General features: G+C 44.3%; 2 protein-coding genes across 4 annotated transcripts in view; one reads left to right on the top strand and one right to left on the bottom strand.

Annotated features, from left to right (window-relative positions):
- Positions 1-678: 678 nt before the first annotated feature.
- Positions 679-26,464, bottom strand: PSME3IP1 (proteasome activator subunit 3 interacting protein 1). Of its 3 annotated transcripts, XM_044987393.1 has the most exons (8): positions 26,347-26,422; positions 24,678-24,726; positions 16,087-16,227; positions 15,756-15,854; positions 11,460-11,581; positions 5,865-5,998; positions 3,738-3,799; positions 679-1,457 (listed from the first exon to the last, which is right to left on the bottom strand). In XM_044987393.1, the coding sequence occupies exons 3-8, from the start codon at positions 16,214-16,216 to the stop codon at positions 1,240-1,242; spliced, it is 765 nt and encodes a 254-aa protein (XP_044843328.1). In that variant the 5' UTR covers positions 16,217-16,227; positions 24,678-24,726; positions 26,347-26,422; the 3' UTR covers positions 679-1,239. The 3 variants fall into 3 exon arrangements, with proteins under 3 accessions (XP_044843328.1, XP_044843326.1, XP_044843327.1); XM_044987391.1 differs by lacking the exon at positions 24,678-24,726 and having other exon boundaries at positions 26,347-26,464; XM_044987392.1 differs by lacking the exons at positions 24,678-24,726; positions 26,347-26,422 and adding an exon at positions 20,153-20,308.
- Positions 26,465-26,703: 239 nt separating this feature from the next.
- RSPRY1 (ring finger and SPRY domain containing 1) overlaps positions 26,704-27,331 on the top strand; it is a 59,697-nt gene continuing 59,069 nt past the window's right edge. The window contains exon 1 of the mRNA XM_044987087.1: positions 26,704-26,841. The gene's annotated coding sequence lies outside the window, so the exon portion shown is untranslated. The remainder of the gene's footprint in view (positions 26,842-27,331) is intronic.

The raw sequence follows: 27,331 nt of genomic DNA, 5'->3' as shown, positions 1-27,331 counted from the left end.
TTTCCTTGTGGGCTCCTCTGGCTTACTCCATAAGACATCACTTATTCTTTTACAGGCAAAATATGTTAGTCTCAGTAGCCCAAGCCTTGCTCCCATACAATCCCACCTGATGTTGGGATAACTACATCGCTCAGGGGTGTGGAAAATCTACACCCATGAGCCAAGCAGATATGCTGACCTAACTCCCGGTGCAAACAGGGCTGTGTCATGGGAGGGCTTCTGTTGCCATAGCTACTGCCCCTCGGGGACGGGAGTAGCTACTTTAAGATATCCTTCTCTTAGAGGAAAGCTGGTAGTCACCACATTTACCAGGATCCCAGATTAGTGTATATCTAGAGAGAGGCTATACTCTCAGCCTTGAGCAGAGGGGGTGAATATTAGATCCATCACCCATAGGTGCATTTAACAATTGAGGTTTGGCTGAATAGTTTTGCTTTGGTAAAACGAGTCAGGTAGGAAGACCAGCGGTTTGCACTAAACAGCAAGACTTGATTTTTCAGACATCTACGCTCTGGGAAGAGCTCCATTCAGAGCGAGGGTCTTGTGTTGCTGCCTCTTCTTACTTCATAGGGTGCTGGCACGTGCTGCTCTTTGATGGCAAGGGGCTGGGCACAGTAGAAATTGCTTAATGGCACAGCCTCACCAATGAATTATGAATGGCAAAAGCCAAGATAAAAATGCATTCAGAATTTCTTTAATCATGTCACACAAACTTCTTTACAGTGTCATGGCAATCTGCATTTCCACCATCTGCTTGATTTTATTCTGCCGCCACTTCTCAAATACAGAATAAAAAGTGACATTTTAAAAACAGAACACATGGCCATTTTTACAAGCCTTTGGTGCTGCAAGTGAATGCTTTAGCCTCTGGTCATGACAAGACAAAACAAAACAAAACCCATCTTCAATCACCAGGAAAATCTTTCTTTCCATAAGAACTTTAAAAGAGAAGGCTTTCTCCTGCATTCCCCCCACCCCGCATCTTGGTTACAATAGCAGTATTTTCCCTCAATGTTTTAGAGTAGAAACCTATCAAACAGGCTCGTATGCACCTCAGAAATGGAAGAAGCTTTGGGGAAAGAGAACATCGATTGATTATTTTGGTTATGTGAGGGTACCCAGAAGGTTAATCTTGAGAGGTTAGCTAGGAAGGGTATCCTGGGGGAGAAAGGATGCATCTTTCACCCTCTAGGGCATAAACTATCTTTCCAAGCTACATTGACATGGAGGGATTTTATGTTATGGCCCATCAAAGAAATTGTTGCTACGAAAGACCGAGGAGACAATCTTTCCGGTGGAGTTAATAGTGCCTTCGCTATCTGAACTGGACTCAGAATCGCTGCTTCCTGAGTAGGCGCCAAGGCCTGGAAGGATGCCAATGCACACAGCTGCAGAGGGGCAGTGGACCGCAGAGCCACTCACGGAGCTGCTCCCGAGTGGAACACAAGTTGGCTTTTCTGAAAGACACATTAACAAATCATTGCGCTCTTCAAAAAGCAAGAGCATGAGACACACGTAGCTTTTAATGAGAGAGCGTAACCAGATGCTATTCATATACTACTACCACTTGAACACTGTACTTACCTAATACCGCTAAAGCAGCTTTGCTACACTAAAACTTCCTCCAGTAGGAAGGACCGGCACCCCGAGCTTTTCATCACTAGTCAGTCCGGGCCTGGGAAGGCAGGATTTCCTTCTAAGACCACCAGTTTGATGCATTCCATGAACACTAAATGGTTCTGCTTCGTATATGTGCCATGTACTAACTGGGTTGGGAGAAGGCCTACTCCAGCAGTGGAATAAAGCAACGGCTCCAGCACTCCACAGCTGGTTAGCTTTTAGAGTGCTGGAAACACAGTTAACTGAATGGCTGGAGTTTCAGAATGTGCCTTGGGGTGTAGTTATACAGCTTACTTCCATGCTGGCCGAGGTGTCTAGGTAGTAAAAGCTATTCTCTCTTGGCAATAGCAGCCACGGCAACGAAGACTGGAATCCAGCTTGATTCCACTTCCTTTTTTTTCTGGTGGCCCACAACTTTCTCAAACACGTTTGTCTCAGGCTGAAACTTCCTAGGCCAGTCCACTGCCCAGAAGGGGAGTAGTTCTGATTTTGGTCAACCCTCCTGATGAGCTGAGTGCAGGAGTCCCATTTGCCCCTATTGCTTTGGATGACAAAACTAGTTCCCAGCTAGCTCAAGGACGGCTGAAGGAAGATGTGTCTAACTCAGCTTCCTTTGTGCATCTTACTAAGATTTGAAAAGCAGGGAAATCAGTAGTTTAAAAGTTTAAATTTGACCACTTTAGGCATGAACTCCCCACTCCCCCACCCCCTTCTTAAGCATACTCCTGCTGTGAGCATCTCTTTCCATGGCCTGGTCTACACTTGGGGGGGGGGGGCGGTCGATGTAAGATAGGCAACTTCAGCTACGGGGATAGCATAGCTGAAGTCGACATATCTTATTTCGAGTTACCTCCCATCCTCACGGCGTGGGATCGACAGCTGTGGCTCCCCCATCGACTCCACTACCGCCGCTCGCTCTGGTGCAGTTCCGGAGTCGACGGGGAGTGCATTCGGGGATCGATATATCGCGTCTAGATGAGACGCGATATACTGATCCCCAATAAATCGATCGCTACCCGCTGATCCGGCGGGTAGTCTGGACATACCCTATGGGTGAGGCCACTGGAGCCTGTAAGCTCCAAAAAGCAAAGCACTCACACGTTCAGGTAAGGATTAGTCTGTTAACAGCTGCTCAGCCTACATTCTGCATAGGAAGAGCTGCCAGGTCAAGTAGCCTTTAGCATTGGCCCAGGACCAAGGGACTTTTAAGTCTTGTTGTTCAAACTTGTGAGTTCCCCAACACCAAACAGTTTTGGATTCCCCTTTAAAAAAAACCAAGCCAAAACCGAGCAGTAACGAAATCCTGAGCACTCAGGGAAGGGAATCCCAAGCATTAAGCTCCATTCACAAAGTTCACCCAACCACACTGCACATACTTGATCAGGATATTTTTTATTTGGACATATCATGTGGTTGAGTTATCTTAACTCCTGGGATTGCCCAGCTCCTTAAGTAGTTAGAATTTCACTGCTACCTCATTTTGCACCAATGCTACCTTTTGTTGGCAGTTGTGTTTACATAGGCACTACAGATTATAGTGCTTGTGTGGTAGAATTTTATGAAGCTTTATTTAAAAATATCTGAAGTGAAAGGGAACTAAACTGCTAGGGATTCTATGTTCATCCCCCTGAAAACTGGGGCTGCTATCCGACTCTGTCCATGAATGGTCATTTTCCATACAAAAGCAAAATATCCCTTGGCTGTTTGCAGAGAATCCCATAGCCCAGACCAATGGCCCTCTACGGTCAAATAGTAAACCTCCATGGTGGAGCCTTGTCTTAATCATGTTTGCATTTCTGTAAGTTTCTAAATGGCTGCCAAGTTTGTCCTGCCCAGAACAAAGGTATTTAGGCACCTATCTCTGGGAGTTAGGTGCCTAAATATCTCTGAGGCTTTGGGCTTCCGAAGCCACAATGACCATCTATTGCTTTGCAAAGCATTTGGAAATACTTGGGAGTACTATGGAAAAAAAAAAAAAGATCTATATGCAACACAGTCCAATTAGTTTCAATCTTGGAGAAAGATAAGAGCCTTTATAACAAATAACACTGGCAAATAAGTTATGACTTCCCAGATATAAACCACTGTACATATCAAACTCCAAGGCCAGAACGCACCTTGATTCTTGTCGTTGTCGGTGTCTAGTTTCAGTCTCTTCACACTGTTACCGCCTTCTGAACTGTAAGAGAAAGTGGAGTCACCTGGTTAGTCAGAAAACAGTCACTTTATAACTGCAAAAATCATAAAACTAGATTTGCCTTGAGTGCCAAAGAGAATTCCAGCCCACTACCTTGATAATTTTGCTGCTAGTTGGGAAGGATCACTAGTATCCAGACATTCAGCATACTGCCTATTCTGTATTCCCATCCCTTGCCAAGTTAGGTAGTAGAAATCCAGATCTAGGAATCAAAGCCACGTCTTTTGTATGGGAACACAGCACTAGTGGCAGGGCTGCCCACCTAGCTGAGACTATTAATCTTGAAATAGTGAAGAGTTTGTGCACAGGAAAACCCCCAAATAAGTTTGCATCTCTCTATACTGAGGAACAGCATTCATCTCACCAAGAGAATACAAGCCTGCTTACAAAGGATGGGCTCTTCCTTCAGAGCTGTCACTTCTGTACTCCTCCAAATGCTTCTGATTAGAAAAATCATTCCAGTCACCCCTTCGCTAGTCAACTCTCCTGTATAGAAGTGCCTGCTATCCCTGAGGGAGGACAGACAGTTCCTCTGCCCATGTGCTAATTGGGAATTGTTAAGCAACATTATGTAGCACACCAACAGTAAATGTGAAGACGCTTCTCCTTCATCTGAGGGGACAGTGAAGCCTCTCCCTGCATCAAAAAGTTAGTCACAGAATAAACCTGCAATAATACATGTCCATTTATTGGCAAGGAAAGTCTATAATGCCCAGACAGATGTTAAATTGAGGCGTCACTTAATCTCAGATAGCCTGAAATAGAAGAAAAAAGTGACTGACTTCAGAAACGTCTTAATGTCAAGGCACTGACATGTCAATTTTGAAACACTCTTTTCAAATAGATGCCATCTGTAGCCATCAGATGTGCCATCAAGCAACATGCCAGAAATTGCTGCTTAGATGCCAACGGCTAGGGAGAAAAATAGCTCTTTTGGGTGATAGCTACCATCCAAGTTTTGTTCCCTTGTAAAAACCGGTCCAAGTTGTACATCATGGATTGGAAGAGGAGTTTTGAGATATTCCCATACTGAATTTACCAAAGCCAGCTTCCTAGATTATGAGTTACTATTTCACTGGGGATGAAATACTCACCACAAGTCAGAAGCATCTGAAGGAACCTCCTATACCTTCAACTACAACCAGATTACTTCTAGATGCTAATTAACAAGAGTCATTGTTATCAGAAGGACTGTTTGATTGTCTTTGAGAGTGAGGCTAGGTCTGTGCTGCCACTAGTGGTGTAATTTGCAGCTCATGTAAACATACCTGTGCTAGCTTCAGTCTAGAGAGCTCGCTAAAAAACAGCCTTGAGGATGCAGCAGAGCTAGCTAGCCATGTGAATTCATACCCAGGGGGCTTGCACAGCCCACAGTGCCACGTCCTCACTTATCATTTTAGCGAGCTAGCCAGAATGGGTGTGTCTACGTGAGCTGCAAGTCACACTTCTGGTTGCACTTCCATAGCCTGAACACATGGTCATAGTCCAGTTCCTACAGGACAGTTGTTCCCATTACACAATATTGTAACGGGTAGCTAAGATGGGAGTCTCAGAGGCGAAACAGCTGATGGGCCACTGACATAAAACTGCCCTATCCCTTGGGAAGCGAGGGTTTTGCAACCACGCTGTCAAGCCAAACTGGTGGAGAACAAGAGAAGCTTGCACATTGCCCTCAGGAGCAGATTGTCCCAATGAGTTACACCAACAGTCAAAATTATGCAGTTAGGTATCAATAAAACAAGCTGACATGTGATGCAAATCATTTGACTCAATACAAGTGGCATGAATAAGATTGAAGATAGGCCATTTTCAGATCCAAATATAGGATTTAATGACGCTGACACCATCTGAGATGATTGAAGCCTTGTCTAGTTGAATCATCTTAGTTTCCCCCCAGTCTGGGAGACTTATAGAAACATGCTAGTCCCCCTCTCTTTGCTAAGGTTCACACCTCTGACAATCTCCCAAAGGCAGCTTTTGGCCTGCCTCACTCCATACTGCTAACTCCGTTCCTTCCCTTGTGAATTTATAGAGGTGTGAAACTAACCTTCTGTGTTTCACAGCTCCTGCCAACAGCTTTGCCTGAGAGAACTTGTTCTTATTTTCTACTGATTTCACAGTGAGTTTCTTCTCTGCTTCCTTCTTTGGGTCCGTGCTGACGCCCACTTTGGCGAGAGTGCTGTGAATTAACAGTTAAGGATCAACCAGGATGTGAGAGAGGACAGTTCCTCTGCATTACATTCAGTCTGGCCTGGGGGTTCATTCACAGCTTGAGGGCCTCATAAGCCTGTGCAAGCCTGTTGAATGGCATTAAGCAGGTACCTCATGCCAGCAGTGTGAGACCCTTACCCTCAGGAGCTGGCGCAGGTGTTCCGATGCCAGGCCTGTTCCTGGAGGACTCGCAGGCAGAGAGGGATGCAGGCTATAGTGGCAGATGCATAGTGGGAATTCTCCTCATCAGCTACTTCAGGATAGCAAGGAAAGGACTTTGTACTGGACCAACATGCAGTGCTCTTGGCACCAGAGGAGCTATCCTATAGGCCTGTGTCCTCTCTCGTTTTTAAAAAGTTTGGGACAGGTGGAGGGTGCAAGGGGAAAAAAGTGCAAGCACAAGATGACATGGGACCTCCTGCCACCCCCTGGGCCGAGACACTTTTGTTACAGACCAGCTGTTTCCCAACCCAACCTTTCTGAAGGAGAGAGAATTCATTAGTGGGCCAAATTCTCCTCTCCACTTTGCAACCATGCAGCCCCAGGAGAATTCATCCCACTTGGTCTACCATAAAGCAGAACGAATTAGCCTTACATATCACAAGGCCTTCTTATAAATTCTTTCCTCCCTTTATGCTGGCCTCATTACTGATCACACAGCAGGCTCCTTCCTTCACGGACAGCCTGAAAATTAACCCTGCCAGGGTGGAATGTGGTTGGACTAAGAGTCAACCAGACCTTTGAAAAACCAAAAAGCTGGAGTGAAGGAATCTTCTTTCTTACAGAGAATTTTGTAGCAGTTTGTCCTCAACACGAGGACAAGGCAGATAATGATTTGTTTCAATGAGACTGTAAACTCCTTGGAGCAAGGACTGTGTGTACCTGTGCATGGTGAGCACCCAGTATAACGGGGGCCCTGAACACAATTAAGGCCTCTGCGAACTACTAATGCAAAAGATCGAGGGCCCAGAAGTTCCCTTCCTCAGTGAAATACAAACTTATTGGCTGGTCAAGTACGAGTGGCTTAAACCTGTCTGTCCTCATATACAAGTAATAAAGTAATAATCTTAAAGGACAGGTCATCCCATAAAACGTATGTTACATTTTCTAATGCCCCGCCATGGCTTATAAGCACCTGTTAAGAACAACTCTGCCGCAGAAATAAAAAACACATTCTCTTTGGCCTAATTTCGCTTCTTTATGCTGCCCCCACTGTTAACGAGTAGCATCACGTACCAGTTCCAGCAATGCCCACAGAGGAAATGAGTAGCCTATAACAGAACATTTGAAAGGTGGGATGCAGGTGCAACCCATAACGAAGCAGGCAAGTCTGGATAGGTCTCAAGGGCTGGCTTTCAGATGTTAAGCCACACCCAAGAGTCTGCAGAAACACTAACTGGTTCTCTTCCTATGGAGAAGTCCAGTTTGGCAGCGGCTGGGCTGATAAAGGACCCATCGGAAAAAATACTCCCCTCCCCCTCATTTCCTTTCTGCTACTAATGCATTACTCTGGTATTTATGGGGACCTGAAAAATCTTCTGGAAAGTTTTATAATTTTACCTACAAAAACAGTGTAACCTACAAGGTTACAAATAAAAAAAATTACCCTTAACTCCAGTAGTCAAAGACGGAACTGATACAATTCCCTGAAAAAGCGGACAGCACAAATTCATATAAACACCACAAAAATCTGAGTTGCACAAATAAGTAAAAGACAGCATCAGCTGTTGCAGGGAAGACACAGGACACAGTAAACGTCAAACTTGGCAGGTCATGTCAGTAAAGAGGCAGTAGATGTGCAAATACTCTGTTTTAAAGTGTATTTACACACATACTTTGGAGATTTTGAACATCTATTTTAAAGCTTTGTTTTAATCTTTCCAGTTCATAACGTGGGTCATTCCTTATTTGATTTTTCCAGGGACATAGTTACCATCAATAAGCCAGTCTGTCATGTTTGTGATTTTCTTCCCCCTCTCAACAACTAAACAGCCACTAGGAGCTGTAGCTGCTGAGTGGCTTTTAAAAAAAAATTTTTTTTTTTAAAGGCATGGAACAATGGTGCCATCCTGTGGCCACTTGCAGTAATAAATGCTCTCTCTAGACAGGCAGTACCTCTTTAAAACAGTTTCATGTTGCAACATGTGGTTCTTTTCACTTATGTAAGTGAGGTAGGCTCTTCATCTTCTATTTCTATTGCTATATTACACCTGAATACTAGGCTAGCTAAAGCCATTATGAGCAAGCTGAAGTGTAATTTCTATCTACAGATTCCATGGCAAAGGATGCTATTTTGCAAACATTGCAACCATACCTCCAAAATCCTCAGCCACTAACTAAACATCCATTTGGAGAGACTGATGCACCCATTGCTGGTTTTAGCTAAATTAGCTCTATGGGCAGAAGTTCCCATTGCTGGATTGACATTACAAGCAAAATTACTTTTCCCTCCCATAAAGCTATATAAAACATATGTACAGAGCGTTGTGTTAATCCTGGATACAAGCATAAAAATAGTTGCCCTACAATATAGTTTATGGGAGAGATGACTGGCAGGACTTCCTTTTCAGAGAGCTCTAAGATTATATGGATATTTCCTCTCTCATGCTTTTCATTTGTCTTATCTAAATAGATTGCAAGTGCTTCTTGAAGGATCTCTCTCTCGGTATGTTTGTACTGCGTCTGGCACAATGGGCCTTCATCTCAGTTGAGGCCTCTAAGGCTACTGTAATACAAATTAGTAAAGCAAATGGGTTTAGTAAATTAGAGTTTAGTAAATTAGCAAAAATGTGTTTACAAAACTATTTATAAGAAGCGTCAAAAATAATACAGGCAGACAGCTAAAAGTTCTTTATCAGGGAAAAACTGAGTAGTCAGTCACTTCTGCAGTACAGAAGAAGCAATGTTTAATATACACACCCCTACAAACATCACATACCCTTAAGTTTTGCTTTGTGTTGAACAGAGCATTAAAATACAAACCTGAATTTTACTTTTAAAAAGTAAAAAATGGTTGAGATTTCAAAGCAATGTAGAAAGAACAAGGAGTACTTGTGGCACCTTAGAGACTAATAAATCTATTTGAGCAGAGCTCAAGACTAACAGGGACTACCACTCTGAAACCTGTCACAAAGCAATGTAGGCCATTCAGACACATCTTCCATTAAAAGTAAGCATCTAAATCCCCTAGAATGCTTTGAAATTCTCAACCATTGTCTGTAGCCAATATGTATTCATGACTATCAAGTTATGAGCTATAAGACAATGCAATTAGTTATTTCAGTTTTCCTAATACATCTGCACGCCTTGGGTTAGCACAGCCAGGTAACCCCGAGTCTAAGTCACGCTTAATTTTAGAGAAACCCAGAACATTCACAACTTACCTAGAGACAGAATTAGTTAAAGCAGCACCCATAACTGGAACCCTTTCCCAGTGTTAACCGTGGGCTTTGGGGGTTATGAGCTGGCCATTTCAATTCCTACTTCAGGCAACATTTTATCTGACAAACTACAGCTGGAATCCACTTTTTCTTTTAAAATGACTTTCAAGGTGTAAGCATGTTAAATCGTTCTGAGACAGTTTCATAGGGTGGTGTCACATTTTTCACCTATTACAGTGCATACATGGAAGGAGAATATTGATCTAGGTCTGTGCTGTGGGCTGGTGCCTCTGCGTAGCTTAAACTGGATGTAATGCTGGGGAAGTCTGATGGAATGACCAAAGCAACATTTTTGATCCACTTCTTTTTAGACAGGAAGGACTTTAGGGCAGGGACAATGGCATCCTACCACATTTTGAGCTCTATAGTCACACAATTACTAATAATCCATTTACATCTCACAGTGCAGAAACAATCTTCCGTTTAAAACTCCATGCCACCATCTAAAAGTAGCTTAGCTTGAACTTTAAGATGGGCCACTTGGAGTTACTCAATCTGCCAGGAAACTGAAACAGGATAACAAATATAGGGTGAAAGGCTAAAAATTCTTATTGACAGTATCAAAGTTAGGACATGGATTCTACAATTTGTAGTATATAGCAAGGCCTGTTGATGCAAAAACAGATGATACTTTAAGGCTGTAAAGACTGAGCTTACTGATACAGTAAGATACGCTGGAAGATACGCTGCCCAGTAACATCAGGGGTCAATTACTTAGCTAACAGAGGGCACACAAGACTCCTTCTAGGCTAGCATGATTCACTATTGGACTTGTTTGACCTGGCTAGTGCAGTCAGCTCTGTGCTGTGGAAGCAGCTGCCATGAACATCCCAATATTCAGCACACCCTGAAGCAGCCATGGTAGAAACTAAATATATCCCGTGAATCATCAGTCCGAATAAATCGAAGGAAACTTCTATATGCAAACGTGCCCGCTATGTCCCACATTAAGTTTTGTGATTTCTAATGGTACTCGCATCATTTACAAAAAGAGGAGCTGGGGCGGACTAGCACATCCTACCAAGTTAGATGTTGGCGGTTCCTGTCTCATGGATAAGCGATGAATTTCCAATACATATTATCGAAAACCAGTATCAACCTGATTCTCTCCCCACTTCATTCCTCCTGTGAGGAGTTTGACCCTCCTTGTTCTGCTTCAAGCCCCCTCTAGTCCCCCTGCTAACTTGCACCAAAGTGTCAGAGTTTGCACATCAGCCACTGATTACTTAAACATAATGGGCTTGATCATGACCGAACAGAAAGGGAGGAACCATCAGCATCTTGGTAGATGAGAGGAAACAATTCTCTCCTTTCAACCTTAAAGGCAGTCATAACTAGCTCAATGCTTTGCCATATGTGCAAGCCCAGTCTGAGGTCCTGAGATTGTCCCCAGCATGTTGGTCTGGCGAGGGATAGAAACACAGTAGAACGGACAGGCTTAACCCTCAGGCTGGGAGAAAAAGAGCATCCCTAGCACTTCTCCATGAACAGCCTTAAATATTGCAAAAGCAATAGAAAGGCAATAATTCAATAGCTACTTCAAACAGTTTGGCTATTTTAAACCTATCAATGTACATCTGAAAAAACCCCAGCTTGGTGAAAGCAGATCTGCTTTTTAAACTAGGTGCAGGATAAAGCAGAGGTTGCAAAAAGGGAAAGCCCATCCTTCTGTATACATCCTCCCTTTCTATCCTTGTAGCAGTGTGAAATATCAGAAGAAGATAACAGCAATTAGAAGGAAACAGGAGCGCACAGAAAAATTTTGAAGACATGACCAAAAAAGCTGAGATTCTGAGAGATCCAAAATAAGAACAAAAGAAAGCACTTCAGAGGCAGATCATCATCATATACACTTCTGTGTAGAAAACTACTTTGCAGGAAAAACAAGTGTGTGGACAACAAAGTCTGATTGCAGCACAACCCAACTGTAACTCCCTGTCTTATAACCTTCTACTCAGACCAGTGGCGAGACATTTCAATGCAAAGGATATTCTGTATTCATTTAGTTCTTTCAGATCATCTTCTCTTCGTTGCTTTTCTATTAGCGCTTGTTGCCGAGAAACCTCATCGAGGAACTTTGTCTCATCTTCATCTAAGCCTCTTACCATATTTTCTGAATAAAGCAAAGCAAAAATTAAAAGCCATTTAAGAAGCTGGTAGAGTGGAGGACCATGCAACAGTACTTTTCATCCAAGGATTTCAAAAGGTAGATAATCATCCACAGGTATTTTACAGGTAGCATCTATAGTACCACTAAAGCAGAGAGGGGAAGCGATCACTGGTAGGGTAGGAAGTAGTACCCATGGCTACTATCAATTCTCTCTTCTAACCAGTAGATCATGCTGTCAGTTTAAAAAAAAAAAGGTAAGCATATATCAGACCCTTCAGAAAACAAACCACCCAAAAATCAGCTTGTTTTTCTAACTAATGAGAGAGAACAAACTTCTCCAGGCTAAAGATTTTCTAATCAATGGGTTTCCAGATTAGCAAAGCTGAGCTCCCAAGCATATTCAAATGAAGGGCTTGTCTACACTCAAAATGCTGCAGCTGCACTGCTGTAGCACTTCAGCGCACTACCTATGCCAATGGGAGGGGTTCTCCCCTAGGCAACCCATCTCCTCAAGAGGCGGTAGTTGGACGAATTCTTCAATTAACCGTGCGCTGTGTACAGGGGAACTTAGGTCAGTTTAACTACATGGCTCAAGGATGTGGATTTTTCACACCCCTGAGCAACCTAATTTTCTAGTGTAGACCAGGCCTCAGACACATGTTTTTGAACAAAGCAAACGTAGCATGATAGTTTACTGAACATATACTCAACCACATTTATAACCACAGTAAAAGCTAAACTAGCTAACTGTATCATGTGTAGCTATCAATGTATTTACTCTCTAAATTTCCATTCTGGTATCCTATGTGCTCTTCCAAATAGGGTACAGATAGCTTATTAGAAGGTTCTTTGAATCTCTTGTTATGCAAAGGATAATCACTCCATCAAAGCCACACATTTTCAGAGAGCTAATGAAAGGCTTAAAAAAGCCAAGCCCACGGTGTCTGTGGCCAGACCGAAAATTCTCTTCAGTTACAGCAACTGGCCAAATTTCACTGGTTTTAGCTTCATGAAGGTTTAATTCCTAAATATGATTTTTAGGACTTTACATATTTAAGAGCCGTATTTTACCCTCAGATAAAAGTCCCACATAACTTCAAAAGGCAGGGCCTGAAAAATCTGATGAGTGGCAAGCTTCAGGAAGGGTGGGGCCTCAAAGTCAATTTTTCTTGAATTTAAGTCTTTAATTTTAGAAGTTCCAGTTCTCACAGTTGTGAAGAATATAGTACTGCTCCCTGAGTCTCCAGACCAATAGTCTCCAATGTGTCTGCTACTGCTCAGAGCTTTCCTCAGAAGCAACAGCAAGTGATAAGACACTAGTCAGGTTCACTGGTCCCATTCTGACTGACTGCATGAAACTGACAAGAACCTTAGTTTTACTCAGCAGGTGCTTGGTATATAAAACTATAAGCAGCAGCTGCCAAGGCAGTAGTGGTTGTCCCTAGATTTTACTGGTATCGCTCTCCTATGAGTCAATGTTTGTCTGGTACGCGAGTCTTCTGGCTCGCAGGTGTTGGATAAACTTTTTAAACCACAATCAAGGGCAGAATTTAGCCCCAATATAACTGTCTACCAATATATATATATATATATTTAAAGCTTACCAATGAGCACGTTGAAAAGAATGGGCACTTTCCCCAGCATTATCAATCAACAAGGTATGTGTGTCAACAGCACTTTCCTTTCTAGTCAACCTACTCCTGCTATCCAGTGCAGTGATGCATCTCAGTCCAATCTTTAAGCTATATTGAATTTTTTTCTGAAATGAAATTGAGCTGTCACAAACACAGCATAATTGGGCAAGAGAAACAAGCTGGTTTAGATAGGAGACAGCTACAAGGAGCCTTTGACCCCTAGGTCACGGCTGACAAACTGATAGCTATTTGGTGGCCAACATGAAATGATCTGGTTGTCTGTCAGTTCCCAGTAGAACTGTCTTTTGTTACAATTGGCATCCTTGACAGCAGTGTCAACAGAGGTACCCAGGGCTGAATCTGAATGGAAACTGAATTCTTCTCTTCCATGTAAAGACTGTCCCACTGGTATTGGGTTTGAGGGACGTCCATGGGGCAGAATGAGGAAGCCTGAATAGCTGCTGCCCATACTATATTTGTTCTGTGTCTTATACAACTTTTACCAGCTGCAGCGCTTCATTCAAGACCCCAGAAAGGAGATGGCTTCCATGCACACAAACATCTCTGCGCTCAGCACTGTTCAGAAGGGAAACAGAGCACAATGGCAGTTCAGTAGAGTTGTAGTAAAGTATCTTTCTTTTAAAAGCACCAGAATATGGCAATGAGTCCTTTTTCTGGTTGTTTTAAAAGCAGCAAATCCTGCAAGGAAGTCTGATTCTGTGCAGTCCTAATATATTGCTTATATTCTGTCAATTACAATATGAGGTTTCCTGAACAATCTGAGAGAAGCAAGATACTGTCACTGTTTATTTGTTCTATCTTCTTCCGACTGCTTATATCTGCTTCATATATTGTATACACAAACATATAAAGTACACTGGGTATTTAAGAAACCATGTTTATGTTTACATTATAACTAGAACTACTCAAATTAAATGACAGAATTTTGTTAGATTCCAAAGAATTTTTCATTTCATGATGTTATGCAATGGCCCAATTTTCATTTTCTAGGTTTTCCCATGGATTTTTAAAATGTTTTTAAAACAAGAATTAACTAGATTTGAAGAACAATCCCACCATGTGACTCTGCCAACCAATCAAAATTGACAATGCAGAAAAATGAAAACCCCCAAAGTCTTTTTGAAGAACAGGCTACATTTTCTCATGAAGATTTCTGTTCAAGATTTTATTTAATGGAAAGTTGTTTTTAAAAAAAATTTTTTTTTAATGTTCTGTTTTCAGAAGATGGCCAAATATTGATAAATCTGTTTATTTCAAAAATGTTCAAACCTGCTCATTATAGCTAAGAGTGAGTCAACATATCTGTATCGCTCTTAGGGCCAAATTCTGCCCTCATACGTCCACACAATTCCTATGAAGTCAATACACGTTGGGCACACATACAGCAGAATGTGTGCCTTAATGTTACACTTTCCCCCCCGACCCCACCCCACAATCTGCGTCAGGCCAACAGTCCCCCTTACTGAGGTAAATTGGTCATAACTCTCTGGAGCCACCAATACAGATTTTAAACTAATCAAGCCTTGCCATCCTTCCCCTAAAAAGCAATTTCATTATGGACAGGATCCTAACAAGCACTAGCGATCAATTGCGCTATTCAAGGCAGTGAGCACCATGCATGGCAGTGCTGGTTCTAACAGAGCACTGTAACATTATGCATCTATCAAGGATGGAGAAAGAAGAATTCCATTTGATGTGGCAACAGCAGGGTAGAGATTTAGGCAGAATGTAATTACCCAAACTGGGGTTTGCCCAAAGCCTGAGCCTTGCAAAGAGTACCATACGCTCTTTAAAGCACCTCAAGCAGTCAGGGCATCTCTTTTAAATGTCTGAAAGATTAAATCTCTAACTACTGTTTGTCCCCTTTCACTCTGGAGCACTGGTTCAAAAGAACAATCTAGAACTGACTCAAACATCATTCCTGTAGCACCTGACTTCAAGCTCTCTTACCCAACTTCTCACTTTTCCTTAGAACAGTGGTTCCCAAACTTGGTTCGCAGCTTGTTCAGGGTAAGCCCCTGGCGGGCCACAAGATGTTTTGTTTACCTGGAGCGTCCTCAGCAACCAGTGGCCGCGGTTCGCCGTTCAAACAAAACACCACGGGGAGTGGTCTAATGTTTAAAGCACAGGATGGGGAGTCACGAAAACTGGGTTCCATTTCCAGCTCCACTACTAATTCCAACATCCTTCTGCCTCAGCTTCTTGAGCTGCATAATCTAATTCCATACTTCACAGGAATGTGAGTTTTGATGGACATTTTTAAGTAACTTAATTCCTTCCATGCCAAATGCTCTCTTAATGCAAATAATTACTGTGCATATTTTAGGATGCACTGCAGCAGTACGATCCACCCATTTGATTATTTTCCAAGTGACCGTGATGTAAGAAACCTGTGCTTTGAAAAAGGACAAATAAGGCATCAGACAGGAAAGAGCTATCCATCTGGCCAGGTATCTCAAAGTTACCAAAGATGTGGCACTTTTCTGGGCTTCAGCTCAGAACAATAACTTGCTGGTGCTTACTGAATTTAAACTGCTCCTCAAACTCCTGCTGTTTCTTGTCTTTCTGTTCCTGGAGTCTTTCATATAGTGATCGTGGGTCATACACCTCCTCTGGGCATTCTGAGAGACGGGAAGAGAGCAAGAGACAAGAACATATCTTAGATTATTTATTTTTTATTATTTTTTAACAAGTAAGCATGGCTTTTAATCCACCACCCCTCCCCCCCCCCGCCTCCCCTTAAAGCTTTTAAATAATCTCACAAGCATAGCAGCTGGTTCCTCTGATTTTTGTAGAGACAGTTACATATTCTTTGGTTCTCTTTCCTGCAATTACCAAACTATATCCTAGTACCTTCTGGGTCCTCAGGTTTTCGAACCTTCTCCCATTCTTCCTGTCTTTTCTTCCGCCGCTCATCTAGCTCCGATTCAGACACAAATCTTTTGTTAATTACAAGGTCAGCAGTGCTATCTCCTCCATCCATTGTGGAACAGCCTGTCCAAAAAAGATACATGGAAGAGAATACTGATACTGGAGGCCAGATTCGAGTTTCAGTTGCATAAGGAATACTAGAAACAGAATGTTGCACTTATGAGCAATACAGATCCTTCAAGATACATAAGGTATAGGAGATAAGAGTCTGACTCCACAAGCTGAAAAATGTAACATTAAATATTAACTCAACATAAAAATGAACACAATTCACTTTGATTCCAAAGTGCCACTTGTAGGACATCTTTAGTGAGAGAGCGAGATCTATTAGAGTCCATCACAGAACCCAACTCAGTAACAGCAGATAGATACTAAACAGATACTATACTTGCTCTTGGTCAAAAGGCTCAGAAGAGGGGTGCATTTTGCATGTAGCAACAAAATTGAAAGGTGAGGGATTAAAAAAACTTGTTAAAACAAACCTGTTTATAGAGAACCTCAAAAACATTTAAACAAGATACAGAAACATTTGCCTATTTCAGGCAGGCAAGGCTGTCCAACACTGCCCATTATAAACCCTACTTTTAGTTGCTTATAAAGCTTTGCCACGCTTCAACCATTTGGGCTGAAATTTTCCATGCCAAGTGTCTGACTCATGTGAATATTTTTTTGTTGTTGTTTTTAAATTTCAGCCAAAATGCTTCATCTGTTTCCAAGGATGATGATTTGGATGATTTGGAGTTTTTTTCAGTCTGATTTTCCCCTCCTAAATCTAGGAAACTGCACACCAAAACCTATGTTAAAAGAACATTGATGTTGCTATTGTCAAGCACTCCAAAGTTACGAAATGCCACAATTAAGACTGCCTGTGGGTTAACAACACTGCAGACAGGAGTTTAAGGTACACTTTACAAAAAGACATTTTAAAATGTAATCAAACTATTTCTGTTTATATTCAGGGTTTTAAAACCCGTTTATGAAAAAAAAAGTTTTGGACCAAAGATGACACTGCTAACCCAGCCCCTTAAACTGACACATGAAAGTAGTCTCTTCCTACGTCTCAGCAAAAATTTAAAAGCAATAGACAACATTGAAATGAGGCTGCCTACTACTCAAACATCATTTTCTCTACAAAAATACAGTTCAGAACATTATGAATGTAACAACAAGTTAATGAACGTTGTCAAAGAAATTAAGTCTATTTTATGGTGCATTATATATGCTCTTTGTTCATGTCTTACTGAATCTTGTACATTAATAAGTAATTTGCAATCGGATTTCCTACTCATTAGCACTAATTGAGGTTCTACTATAGTTATCAGTGCCACTGTAAGACTGATGTCCGTAAGGAATTTCCTGTAATTAGGGCTTAGTTGGTTTCATTTTGAATAGAGGCTTTCCCAGTGACCAGCAGCAGTATTCAGTGACAAGGGAGAGACACCTCCCTCCCAGTCTTCACCCACACAAAAAGTCACAATGCTTGGCCATCATGCAGGTGAAGCAAGTGAAATGCTTTACAAGTGTTAGAGTGATCCTCCTCGAAGAGAGTTAATTAACTTGACATCGAAAGTCCTACTCCCAGTTTAAACCCATGCAATATATTACAAGCCTCGAAGTTCAAGATTTATTCTGCCAATATAAAGTTATGCCCCTAATCCAGATATTTATAGCTCTGTATTCTAGAATGATACATAAAACTGATGCAAGTGTAAGATTGTTCATAGAATAAATCTGTTGCTATTACTTAGAGCATGTTGCTGGCATGATGGTTTTAACCTCTGTGCTTCAATCTCCCCATCTGTAAAATTGACATAGTCCTGCTTTTCCTCTTTTCTAACATACTTTGGTGTCTACTGACACAAACCATCATGTCAGTGCTAAGTATTCTCTATTTGGAGCCCAATTCTGCTTGCATTTAAACCCCCTGGAAATAGAATCATAGAATATCAGGGTTGAAAGGGACCTCAGGAGGTCATTTAGTCCCACCCTCTGCTCAAAGCAGGACCAATCCCCAAGTGAATCCTCCCAGCCAGGGCTTTGTCAAGCCGGGCCTTAAAAACCTCTAAGACTTTGGCTACACTTACACTTCAAAGCGCTGCCGCGGCAGCGCTTTGAAGCGCTAAGTGTAGTCAAAGCGCCAGCACTGGGAGAGAGCTCTCCCAGCGCTGTCCGTACTCCACCTCCCTGTGAGGAATAACGTACAGCGCTGGGAGCCGCGCTCCCAGCGCTGGGGCTTTGACCACACTGGCGCTTTGCAGCGCCGCAATTTGCAGCGCTGGAGAGGGTGTGTTTTCACACCCTGCTGCAGCGCTGCAAATTTGTAAGTGTAGCCAAGCCCTAAGGAAGGAGATTCCACTGCCTCCCTAGGTAACCCATTCCAGTGCTTCACCACCCTCCTAATGAAAAAGTTTTTCCTAATATCCAACCTAAACCTCCCCCACTGCAACTTGACCGAGCCCTCCTGATTCCTTTGGGGAGAGGTCAGCATTTCAAGATTAGGCAGGATCAGTTTAACACACCTTTCTCTTATCAGTATGGGTTCAATCTTTTGAAGAGCTGAGCCTGATATCAACTTCAGCAGGAGTTGGCAGTTGTCAATTTATTTATTATTTGTATTATACCAGCAAATACCAGGCCCAATGTGTTAGGTGCTGTACAAACACATGGTAAAAGGTAGTCCCTGCTCTGAAGAATTGGCAATCTAAATAGACAAGACAAACAAAGGCTCATCATCCCCATATTTCAAATGGCACCATAAGGCACAGAGAGATAAAGTAAGCATTTAAGAGAAACTACTGATTTGGGGTACCACATTTTTGGGTATACAACTAAAATAAAATATATACCTTAAAATAGGCCTGATTTTCAGAAAAAGCTGAGCGTATGCCTTCTGAAAATGAGGCCCTTTTAAGCTGTCTCAAAATGGGTACACAAAAATTACAAGTCACTTAGGAAAGTTTAGGCTTAAATAAGTTGCTCAAAGACACACAGGAAACCAGTAAGGAGGGTTGGAAGTTGAACCAATGCCCCATGGGTCTGAGTCCAGGGCCTCAACCATAAGAACATCTTTCCTTCCCTAATACATGATACGTTCTTTTTATGGCAGCTGTCCCGTCTCATGAACTCCTTTTGGAAAGGGATAAAGGATTCAGGTATGTTGGTGATGGTAGGGCATATAAGAATGTAGATGGGGTGAAGGGGCAGAGACTCCGGCTATACCTACATTTACTGCAGTGTACAGTGTACAGAGTACAGACACTGCACACCCAGTGCAGTATAGATGGTGAGACACTGTTTAGGCAAGTAGAGCAGAGTTCCCTACACATCTGACCCCCCCCCAGCGTATATACCCTACAGTTCTCTACATGCCCAAGCAATACCTCTCACCCCTATGCTGCTATTTTTAGCAGTGCACTGTCCCGCTGCCAGAGCCTTTCCCCACCACAGTGAAAGGCTCCCCCTGGCCAGATGTGTAACTACACACTGCAGTGACAAGAGTTTAGTTGCAGACTGCCTTTCACTGCCACACGTTGTGCGTGTATTCTGTATGCTACCGCAATTTCATTAGGGCTAGTCTTTTGCATGCAAAATTGTCCAACCTAAGCACATCACAATCCTAAAAAAAATCAGTACGCTCAGAGGATCCCTTTACTCTAGGGAAATAATCTATGTACAACAGTTATCAAAAACCAGGTTCTCCCCTCAACTGGTGCCACAGCTTAACTGTGACTTTATGTAGGACAAAAGTGTTTTCAGCATCATTACGGAAAGCATGATGAAAACGTGCTCGTAGTAGCCACATCCTGGAGCACAAAGATGAAAATGCCATTTAAAAATGAAAAACTGGATCATTTTCAATGTTACTCTCATTTTTCAGCAAGATAAGTCAGCATTTTTACCTTCAGGAAGTCCAGATATTTAGATGGCAGCTTATAATGAGATTCACTCTTTCCCCTCACTCTCAAAAACTAGGGGAAATACAACTAACCTGCATTTGTAATGCTGACGATGAAAGGTTGCTTTTTACTTCTATTTATTGCTACTTAGTGGCCTGTGTATACTCAGAAATGTTGAACAATCAGGAACGTGTACTAGTTTCTCTGCTTCCTCCTGTAAAATACTGAGAGGCTCACTCAGTGATGTCATCTGGATGAGCTGCTGAATGATAAGTAAAGGAGATTCTTATGACAGGGCTGATGCTACGCAGTATTTATACTGATGGTTACTGTTAACTCTTCAGAACAAACGGCTGTCAGAGATTTTTTCCTCACTGCTGAATCCAAGGTATTTGTAGTCAAAACATTTACTCTGGCCCAAGGCATCCCCACTGCTCTGTAAGCAGAGGGGACTCTTATCTGGCTAGGACAGCACCAAGTTGGGTGCAATCATTCCTCTTTAACTCTTCAGAAGTCCCACCAGGGTGCACAGCAGGGATCTACTTCTGAGGTAGTGAGGGAGATTCTACGCATTCTGTATGGCATTCTCCCTGCACCCTCAACACCAGAAATGGCACACACCAAATCCAATCTCACCAGTAAAGTAACAAGAGATGAAAGGCAGGTATGAAAAATAAGTGAAGATTTTAGTCTCTCCAACTACCAAATTCTAAACAATTTAAACATTCTTTTAGTTCTAATTACCTCCCTCACAACTTTCACATATAAAAATAGTGTATCAACTTCTAAACTGTTTTCTTTTCTAAACCTTTCAACAGATCTGAAACCTATAAGGTATTTTTAGAAATGCCTAGTTTAAAACCTTTATTTTAACCCTCCCACACACAATTTCTTCAAGATTTAAAGCATTGTCAGGGGGATTTCTACTGATGTGGATTATATTTAAGGAACAGATCTACCTCATGCTCCCCATTTAATGTTCGACTCATAGCACAAAACAAAGCCATCAGTAATGGAGAGATAAGAGAACTGGTCTTCAAAAGCCTTGTAAATAAATACCCCAGGAAAAGAAGTCTCGAATAGTCCCTCCCCACCCCATGGCTGGATTTATTTCATACCCTCAGTTTGACTGGCATGCTTGATTGTTAAGCATCTATCATCATTCACAATGCTTACATCAGAACAGAAAAGACCTGCAAGACTTGGAGTCTAAACCTTGCACACTCAAGGCTCCTATTAAGTAGAAAAGTTAAGCACATGCATAAACATCTTCAGGATCAGGACTTGGTCTGCAGGAATTGACAGCTAAAGCCTCCCCACTGGCTATAGGATTTTTCTAGCCTTGATAACTTCCAGAAGATGAAGTTTGAAATATCACAATACTATACTGTTAAATTCTGCGGCAAAAAAGAAAAACAGATCAAAATGTGTCTGTTTAGGACAGAAGTCTAAATCCACCTCCCTCGCCCAGTATAATTTAGTTTGTATCTTATGGGCGGATTGAAAGTTAAAAGCATCAGGGATTAGTCAACGGCAGTATGAGCTGCAAATTTCCATCCTACAGTGCATCTTGATAGAAACCTATGACATGGCGTACGCCATCTCGGATAGTGGCTAATACCAGATTTTTCAGAGACAGTCACAAAAAAACATTGGGAAAGCTTCTTCCTGATATATTAGTTAGAGATTGGTTTATACCCTGACACATGAGTTTCTCACTTCCAAACTCTTTGGTGTTTTTTTTTAAAAATCCTTACTAATGTAACAACTATAGCAATGTCCATTTTTAAACCCTGCTAAGCTGTTGGCCTCAGGGATATACTGAGGTAATGTGTTTCATAGGCTGAAAACAGTTCCTTGTATTCATTTAGATTTTCAACCTTTGTTTTGCTGAACATCATTTGTTCTTGTTTTGTGAGAGGATAAACAAAAAAGTTATTTTTATTTTTAACTCATGATGAATAAATTGAGACATATGATGTGTCAGAGAAATAGGTCTAGCAAGATTTTCAAAGCTGGTTGCTGTTACTAAGCCATTAAGTTTTAGCCCAGTTTACTTAGCTAATAACTATTCTGATGTAACAAAACTGATAGTGTGATTCCAAGGCAGACCCCGGTTTCATTTCCAGCTACACAGTTAAATGCGAACTTTGTAAAGAGAATCCCTAACTAGGGAAACTTTAAAACTATCTCCCATGGTTGGTAATACTGGTTCAGCAGGTGTATGAAATGCTGGGGCAGCCTTAGTGCAAAAAGCCTGATGGGTGCCACCACCATTTTCATCATCATGCTACCCCAAACCCGATAGGTGCGAGGTACTAAAAACAGCGTCAGACACTTAGAGTAGGGCTCCTAAAATTACAAAACACTGGTGTTTGTAGCCATGGGACATTTTTCAAGGATTTCCATAGTGCAGACAGGGCTAGCTTGTTCAAAACTCTAACTTAAGTTTGGTCATCACTAGCTTTCTTGTACTCATCTCAATCACAAAAGAAAAACAATCAGAACCAGTACTTTGCTCTGATACAGCACTTTTCATCTGATGATCTCAGATCAATTTAAAAACATTAAAGGGACACCATCAATTTGAAATCTTATCAATTTACAAAAAGGTGAGATGTACTTCCCCCTGCCAGATTGTGCAGTCTGAATCACATTTGCCTATTTTTTTCCTTAAAAAAACCCCCACCCACAATCAAACACCCATTTCTCCACACTGTTTCTGTGTAAAAGATCCACATAAATAGGAGAAACTCACTGACAGAGTCAAGCAGTGAAGGTATCCCCCCATGTAGTGTTATCAAAGATTCCAAATGAAAAAAAAAATTAAAAAGTCAGTTATAGTATTTTGGGGGTGTTATTTGTAACAAGAGATAATGTGTTGAGACAAAGGTGATTTTTAAAAAGAAAACTTGTGTCTCTTGGAGCACCACACCAGGAATTAGATAGTCAAGTTCACATTATGCAGATAGGGAAACTGAGGCACTGAGGTGCAGTGACTTGCTAAAGTCCACATGACAAATTAAAGGCAGAGCTTGACACTGAACTGTGAAGTACTACTCCAAACCCTTGACTATCTTTCCTTCATAATGTGACTTATTTCACCAAGGTACTCACTTTCAACTGATTAAACAGTCAAGCAGATAGGACTTAAGACATCAACTTCTGCAGAATTTAGGCATTTATTTAAAAGAGTTTATTGTCCAAATTTGAACTGACTGCAACCCCCAAAAAGTGTTATCTTCCCTAGTTTGCAGGCAGAGAGCTTAAGGATCTCTGAAGCTTCTCAGACCTTTTCCCAAGTTCCAGTACAAGTAAAATGACTAGACTTAGATAAGTATTGCTGTTTCCTTTCAGAACCCTTTGGGCAGCACTGAAACCTACAAGAATCGCATCCATTTCACTCTATAGCTATTAGGAAAAGCTATGAGTAGAAGAGGACGCACTTTGCTGACGCCCCAAAGAACTTTATCAGCTTCCAACTAGTAGATATCCAAACTGTCAGTGGTTGAGTGCCTACAAGCATTCTACCACCATACTTCCAAGGGTGCTTTGTTTTTGTATGCAGGCAGGAAGAGCTCTCAGATCACAGGAATCTTACACATAAACACGATCTCCTCAGTCGCCAGAAAACCAAATACTCAGACTTTAAGGTCATAAGGGATCATCCTGATCATCTAGTCTGACTTCCTGCACATTGCAGGCCACAGATCCTTGACTACTCACCCACTCCTGTAATAGACGGACAACCTCTGGCTGAATTACTGAAGGAATCACCTCTGCAGGGATGTACTACTAATTTTGTCTTCATGCTAGCTCTGTTTATCAACAATCTAGTGAAGAAACTATCAGTTGTGGCTATGGTACATTGCTGTATGATTAGTAATTAAGAACTACATGCACTAAATGTAAAGGGTTTTTCCATCCAGATTACTAAAGAAAAAGCACGGAGAGTGAAAAACTTTCTAAATGCAACACTTCTCTTTAAGATGTCCTTAACTCCATAGAGCTTAATGGGTGCCAGTCTAGGAACAATGCCTGAAACAGGCTACTGCTGTCATGGGGCAACTTGAAGAAGAAAGGTAGATGTATTTACAGAACTCCACTTGTGACAGCTCTTCGTGAGGTGATGAACTATTACTTTTTTTTCCTGGAGGCTGCCATATGGCAGAATGAACACTTTCATTTTTTTTAAAATGTAATCCTACAGCCCTCATCATCCAGTTCTCTGGAGTAGAGCCAGTGTTTCCAGTATACATGTGTCCGGTACTTAGCACAATAAATTCATAATCGTCAACCTCTAGCTACTAATGTAACACAAACAAATAATAGTCAACCTCACAGAAAACCTTCAAAATATCCTAAAGTGTTCCAAAGTGACGTCTGCCCAAGCCTGAAGTGGCCTGATGTCTGAAAAGGCTGTGAACTATCCTGCTTATCACAAAAGTGGTGTTAACTCTGAATCCCGGCAATGCTGGTTTAAACATCAACTTTCCATTGTAGAGCCCAAGAAAAGAGGAGGATCTTAGAGAGAACTGCACCATCTTTCTACAGCAAGAGGCATCTGTTCTCGACTAGCCATACTGTGCCCTGGAACAACACCTTTACCTAGCTCACCTGCTGTGTAGCCCAAAGGGGGGCTGGGTTCCAAGGCAGAATGGCTCGGCTAGGGAGACACAAACTAACACACGTCACCACACAAGAATCTGTAGCCTTATTCTCACCACCCCCTCCCTGTATCCCCCACATTACAGCCACCCGGCTTCCCCCCACAGCCCTAACCCATCCTCCCCTTAATGCCCCCAGCCTCCCCCAACCCATCCCCCAAGCCCTAACCCATCCTCCCCTTAATGCCCCCAGACTCCCCCCAACCCATCCCCCAAGCCCTAACCCATCCCCCTCAATCCCCCCAGACTCCCCCCAACCCATCCCCCAAGCCCTAACCCATCCCCCTCAATCCCCCCAGACTCCCCCAACCCATCCCCCCAGCCCTCACCCCTCCCCATTAATCCCCCAGACTCCCCCCAACCCATCCCCCCAGCCCTAACTACTCCCCCCAGACTCCCCCCAACCCATCCCCCAAGCCCTAACCCATCCCCCTCAATCCCCCCAGACTCCCCCCAACCCTTCCCCCAAGACCTTACCCATCCCCCTCAATCCCCCCAGACTCCCCCCAACCCATCCCCCAAGCCCTAACCCATCCCCCTTAATCCCCCAGCCTCCCTCCAACCCATCCCCCCAGCCCTAACCCATCCCCCTTACTCCCCCAGACTCCCTCCAACCCATCCCCCCAGCCCTAACCCATCCTCCCTTAATCCCCCCAGACTCCCCCCAACCCATCCCCCAAGCCCTAACCCATCCCCCTCAATCCCCACCGCCTCCCCCCACCCCCTCCCCCACTCCCTAACCCATCCCCCTTAATGCCCCCAGACTCCCCCCAACCCATCCCCATAGCCCTAACCCATCCCCCTTAATCCCCCAGACTCCCTCCAACCCATCCCCCAAGCCCTAACCCATCCCCCTTAATGCCCCCAGACTCCCCCCAACCCATCCCCCAAGCCCTACCCCATCCCCCTTAATGCCCCCAGACTCCCCCCAACCCATCCCCCCCGCCCTAACCCATCCCCCTTAATCCCCCAGACTCCCCCCAACCCATCCCCCCAGCCCTAACCCATCCCCCAAGCCCTAACCCATCCCCCTTAATCCCCACAGACTCCCCCCAACCGATCTGTCCAGCCCTAAACCTCCCCCCTTATTCCCCCAGACTACCTCCAACCACTCCAGCTAGCCCTAACCCATCCCCCTTAATGCCCCCAGACTCCCCCCAACCCATCCCCCAAGCCCTAACCCATCCCCCTTAATCCCCCCAGACTCCCCCAACCCATCCCCCCAGCCCTAACCCATCCCCCTTAATCCCCCAGACTCCCTGCAACCCATCCCCCAAGCCCTAACCCATCCCCCTTAATCCCCCAGACTCCCTCCAACCCATCCCCCAAGCCCTAACCCATCCCCCTTAATCCCCCCAGACTCCCTCCAACCCATCCCCCAAGCCCTAACCCATCCTCCTTAATCCCCCAGCCTCCCCTTAGCCCCCACAGCCCTAACCCATCCTCCCCTTAATGCCCCCAGCCATCCCCCAACCCATCCCCCAGCCTCCCCCCGTAACGCGGCCTCCCTCAGCAGCCCGGCCTCGTCCCCTCCCCGCATCCGCCCCCCAGGAGCCAGTTCGCCCCCAGCCCCTGCCCCAAGGCTGCCCCCGCCCCCCGCGGCGCAGGCCCCCACCCACCTTCCCCTCGGCCGGGCCCCTCAACAGAGCAGGGCCGCTACAGCGACGTGCGCACCATACCCCACCGCAGCCACCATTGACCCCGCGGGGCCCCGGTCTGCTAGGAGCCACACCCCCCTCCCGCCCCAACCAGCCAATCATTTGCCCCCTTCCTCTCACGCGGCCACTACTAGCCAACCCCGGCGCTCGTTTTTCCTTGGCCGTCCCAATAACACGGCGACGATTGGCTGATCTCGTAATGAGGCGGTGTGATTGGACGAAGTGTCCCTGGCTCGGGGCCCCGCACCCGGATTGGTGGGTTTGGCGAGGGAAGGGGCGGGGCGAGGCGAGTCGAGTCGCCGGGGCTACGCGGTTGGGGGCGGGGGCGGAGGAGGAGTCGGCTCCCGGAATGGTAGGTCGGGCGCCTCCATCTTTCCACCCCGCGCCCAGATGGCACAAAGGGGCAGCGCCGCCCGGCCGCGGGCCTGAGCGCGGGACGAGCCCGCCCCCGCCCCGGTAGGTACCGCGGAGTGGGAGCCCCCCAGGGCTGGAGGGGCCGGGCGGCGAGCGGGGCGGGCGGACCCCAGCCTCGGGGGAGATGCTGTGGCGGGGCGAGCCCCAGGGAGCTCCCCTCAGGCGTGGGGCTGGCACCCCCGGGGGGGGAGGGGCCAGCTGGGGGGGCTCCTCGGGGAATCCTGGGAGGAGGGGTTGGGGGGCCCTGGGGAGGGTCCTCTGGGTGGCCTGGGGGCGGGGCGGAGGTCTAGGGAGGAGATCGGGTCTCCCGGGCTCGGGGAGATCCCAGGCAGGGGGAGGGGGTTGAATGGGGGCGGCCGAGAGTTATGGGGCTGGGGTAGCGGGTGGCTCTGGGGGCAGGCTCGTCCCGGGTCGGAGGGGGTCCTACGGGGGGATTCTCTGGGGGTGGGGGATCTGTGCGGGCCGGCCGGGAATTTGGGGGGGCTCTCTGGGGTTGGGGGTCTATTTGTGGGGTTTCTCGGGGTTGAGGGGG

The sequence above is a fragment of the Mauremys mutica genome, chromosome 14 (genome assembly GCF_020497125.1).
Source record: "Mauremys mutica isolate MM-2020 ecotype Southern chromosome 14, ASM2049712v1, whole genome shotgun sequence".
In the NCBI taxonomy this organism is placed as follows: Eukaryota; Metazoa; Chordata; order Testudines; family Geoemydidae; genus Mauremys; species Mauremys mutica.
The sequence above is the reverse complement of the archived record's forward strand: the minus strand, read 5'-3'. Positions and strand labels throughout refer to the sequence as shown.

Bases quoted from the DNA above. Each gene is read 5' to 3' on its own strand.
- PSME3IP1 (XM_044987391.1), bottom strand. From the start codon at position 16,216: ATGGATGGAGGAGATAGCACTGCTGACCTTGTAATTAACAAAAGATTT. The intron at 5,999-11,459 runs ATATCCTTTGCA...CTGTTAATTCAC, and splicing joins AAGAACTAAATGAATACAGA to AGCACTCTCGCCAAAGTGGG. The intron at 3,800-5,864 runs GTTAGTTTCACA...TTTCTCTTACAG, and splicing joins GGAGCTGTGAAACACAGAAG to TTCAGAAGGCGGTAACAGTG.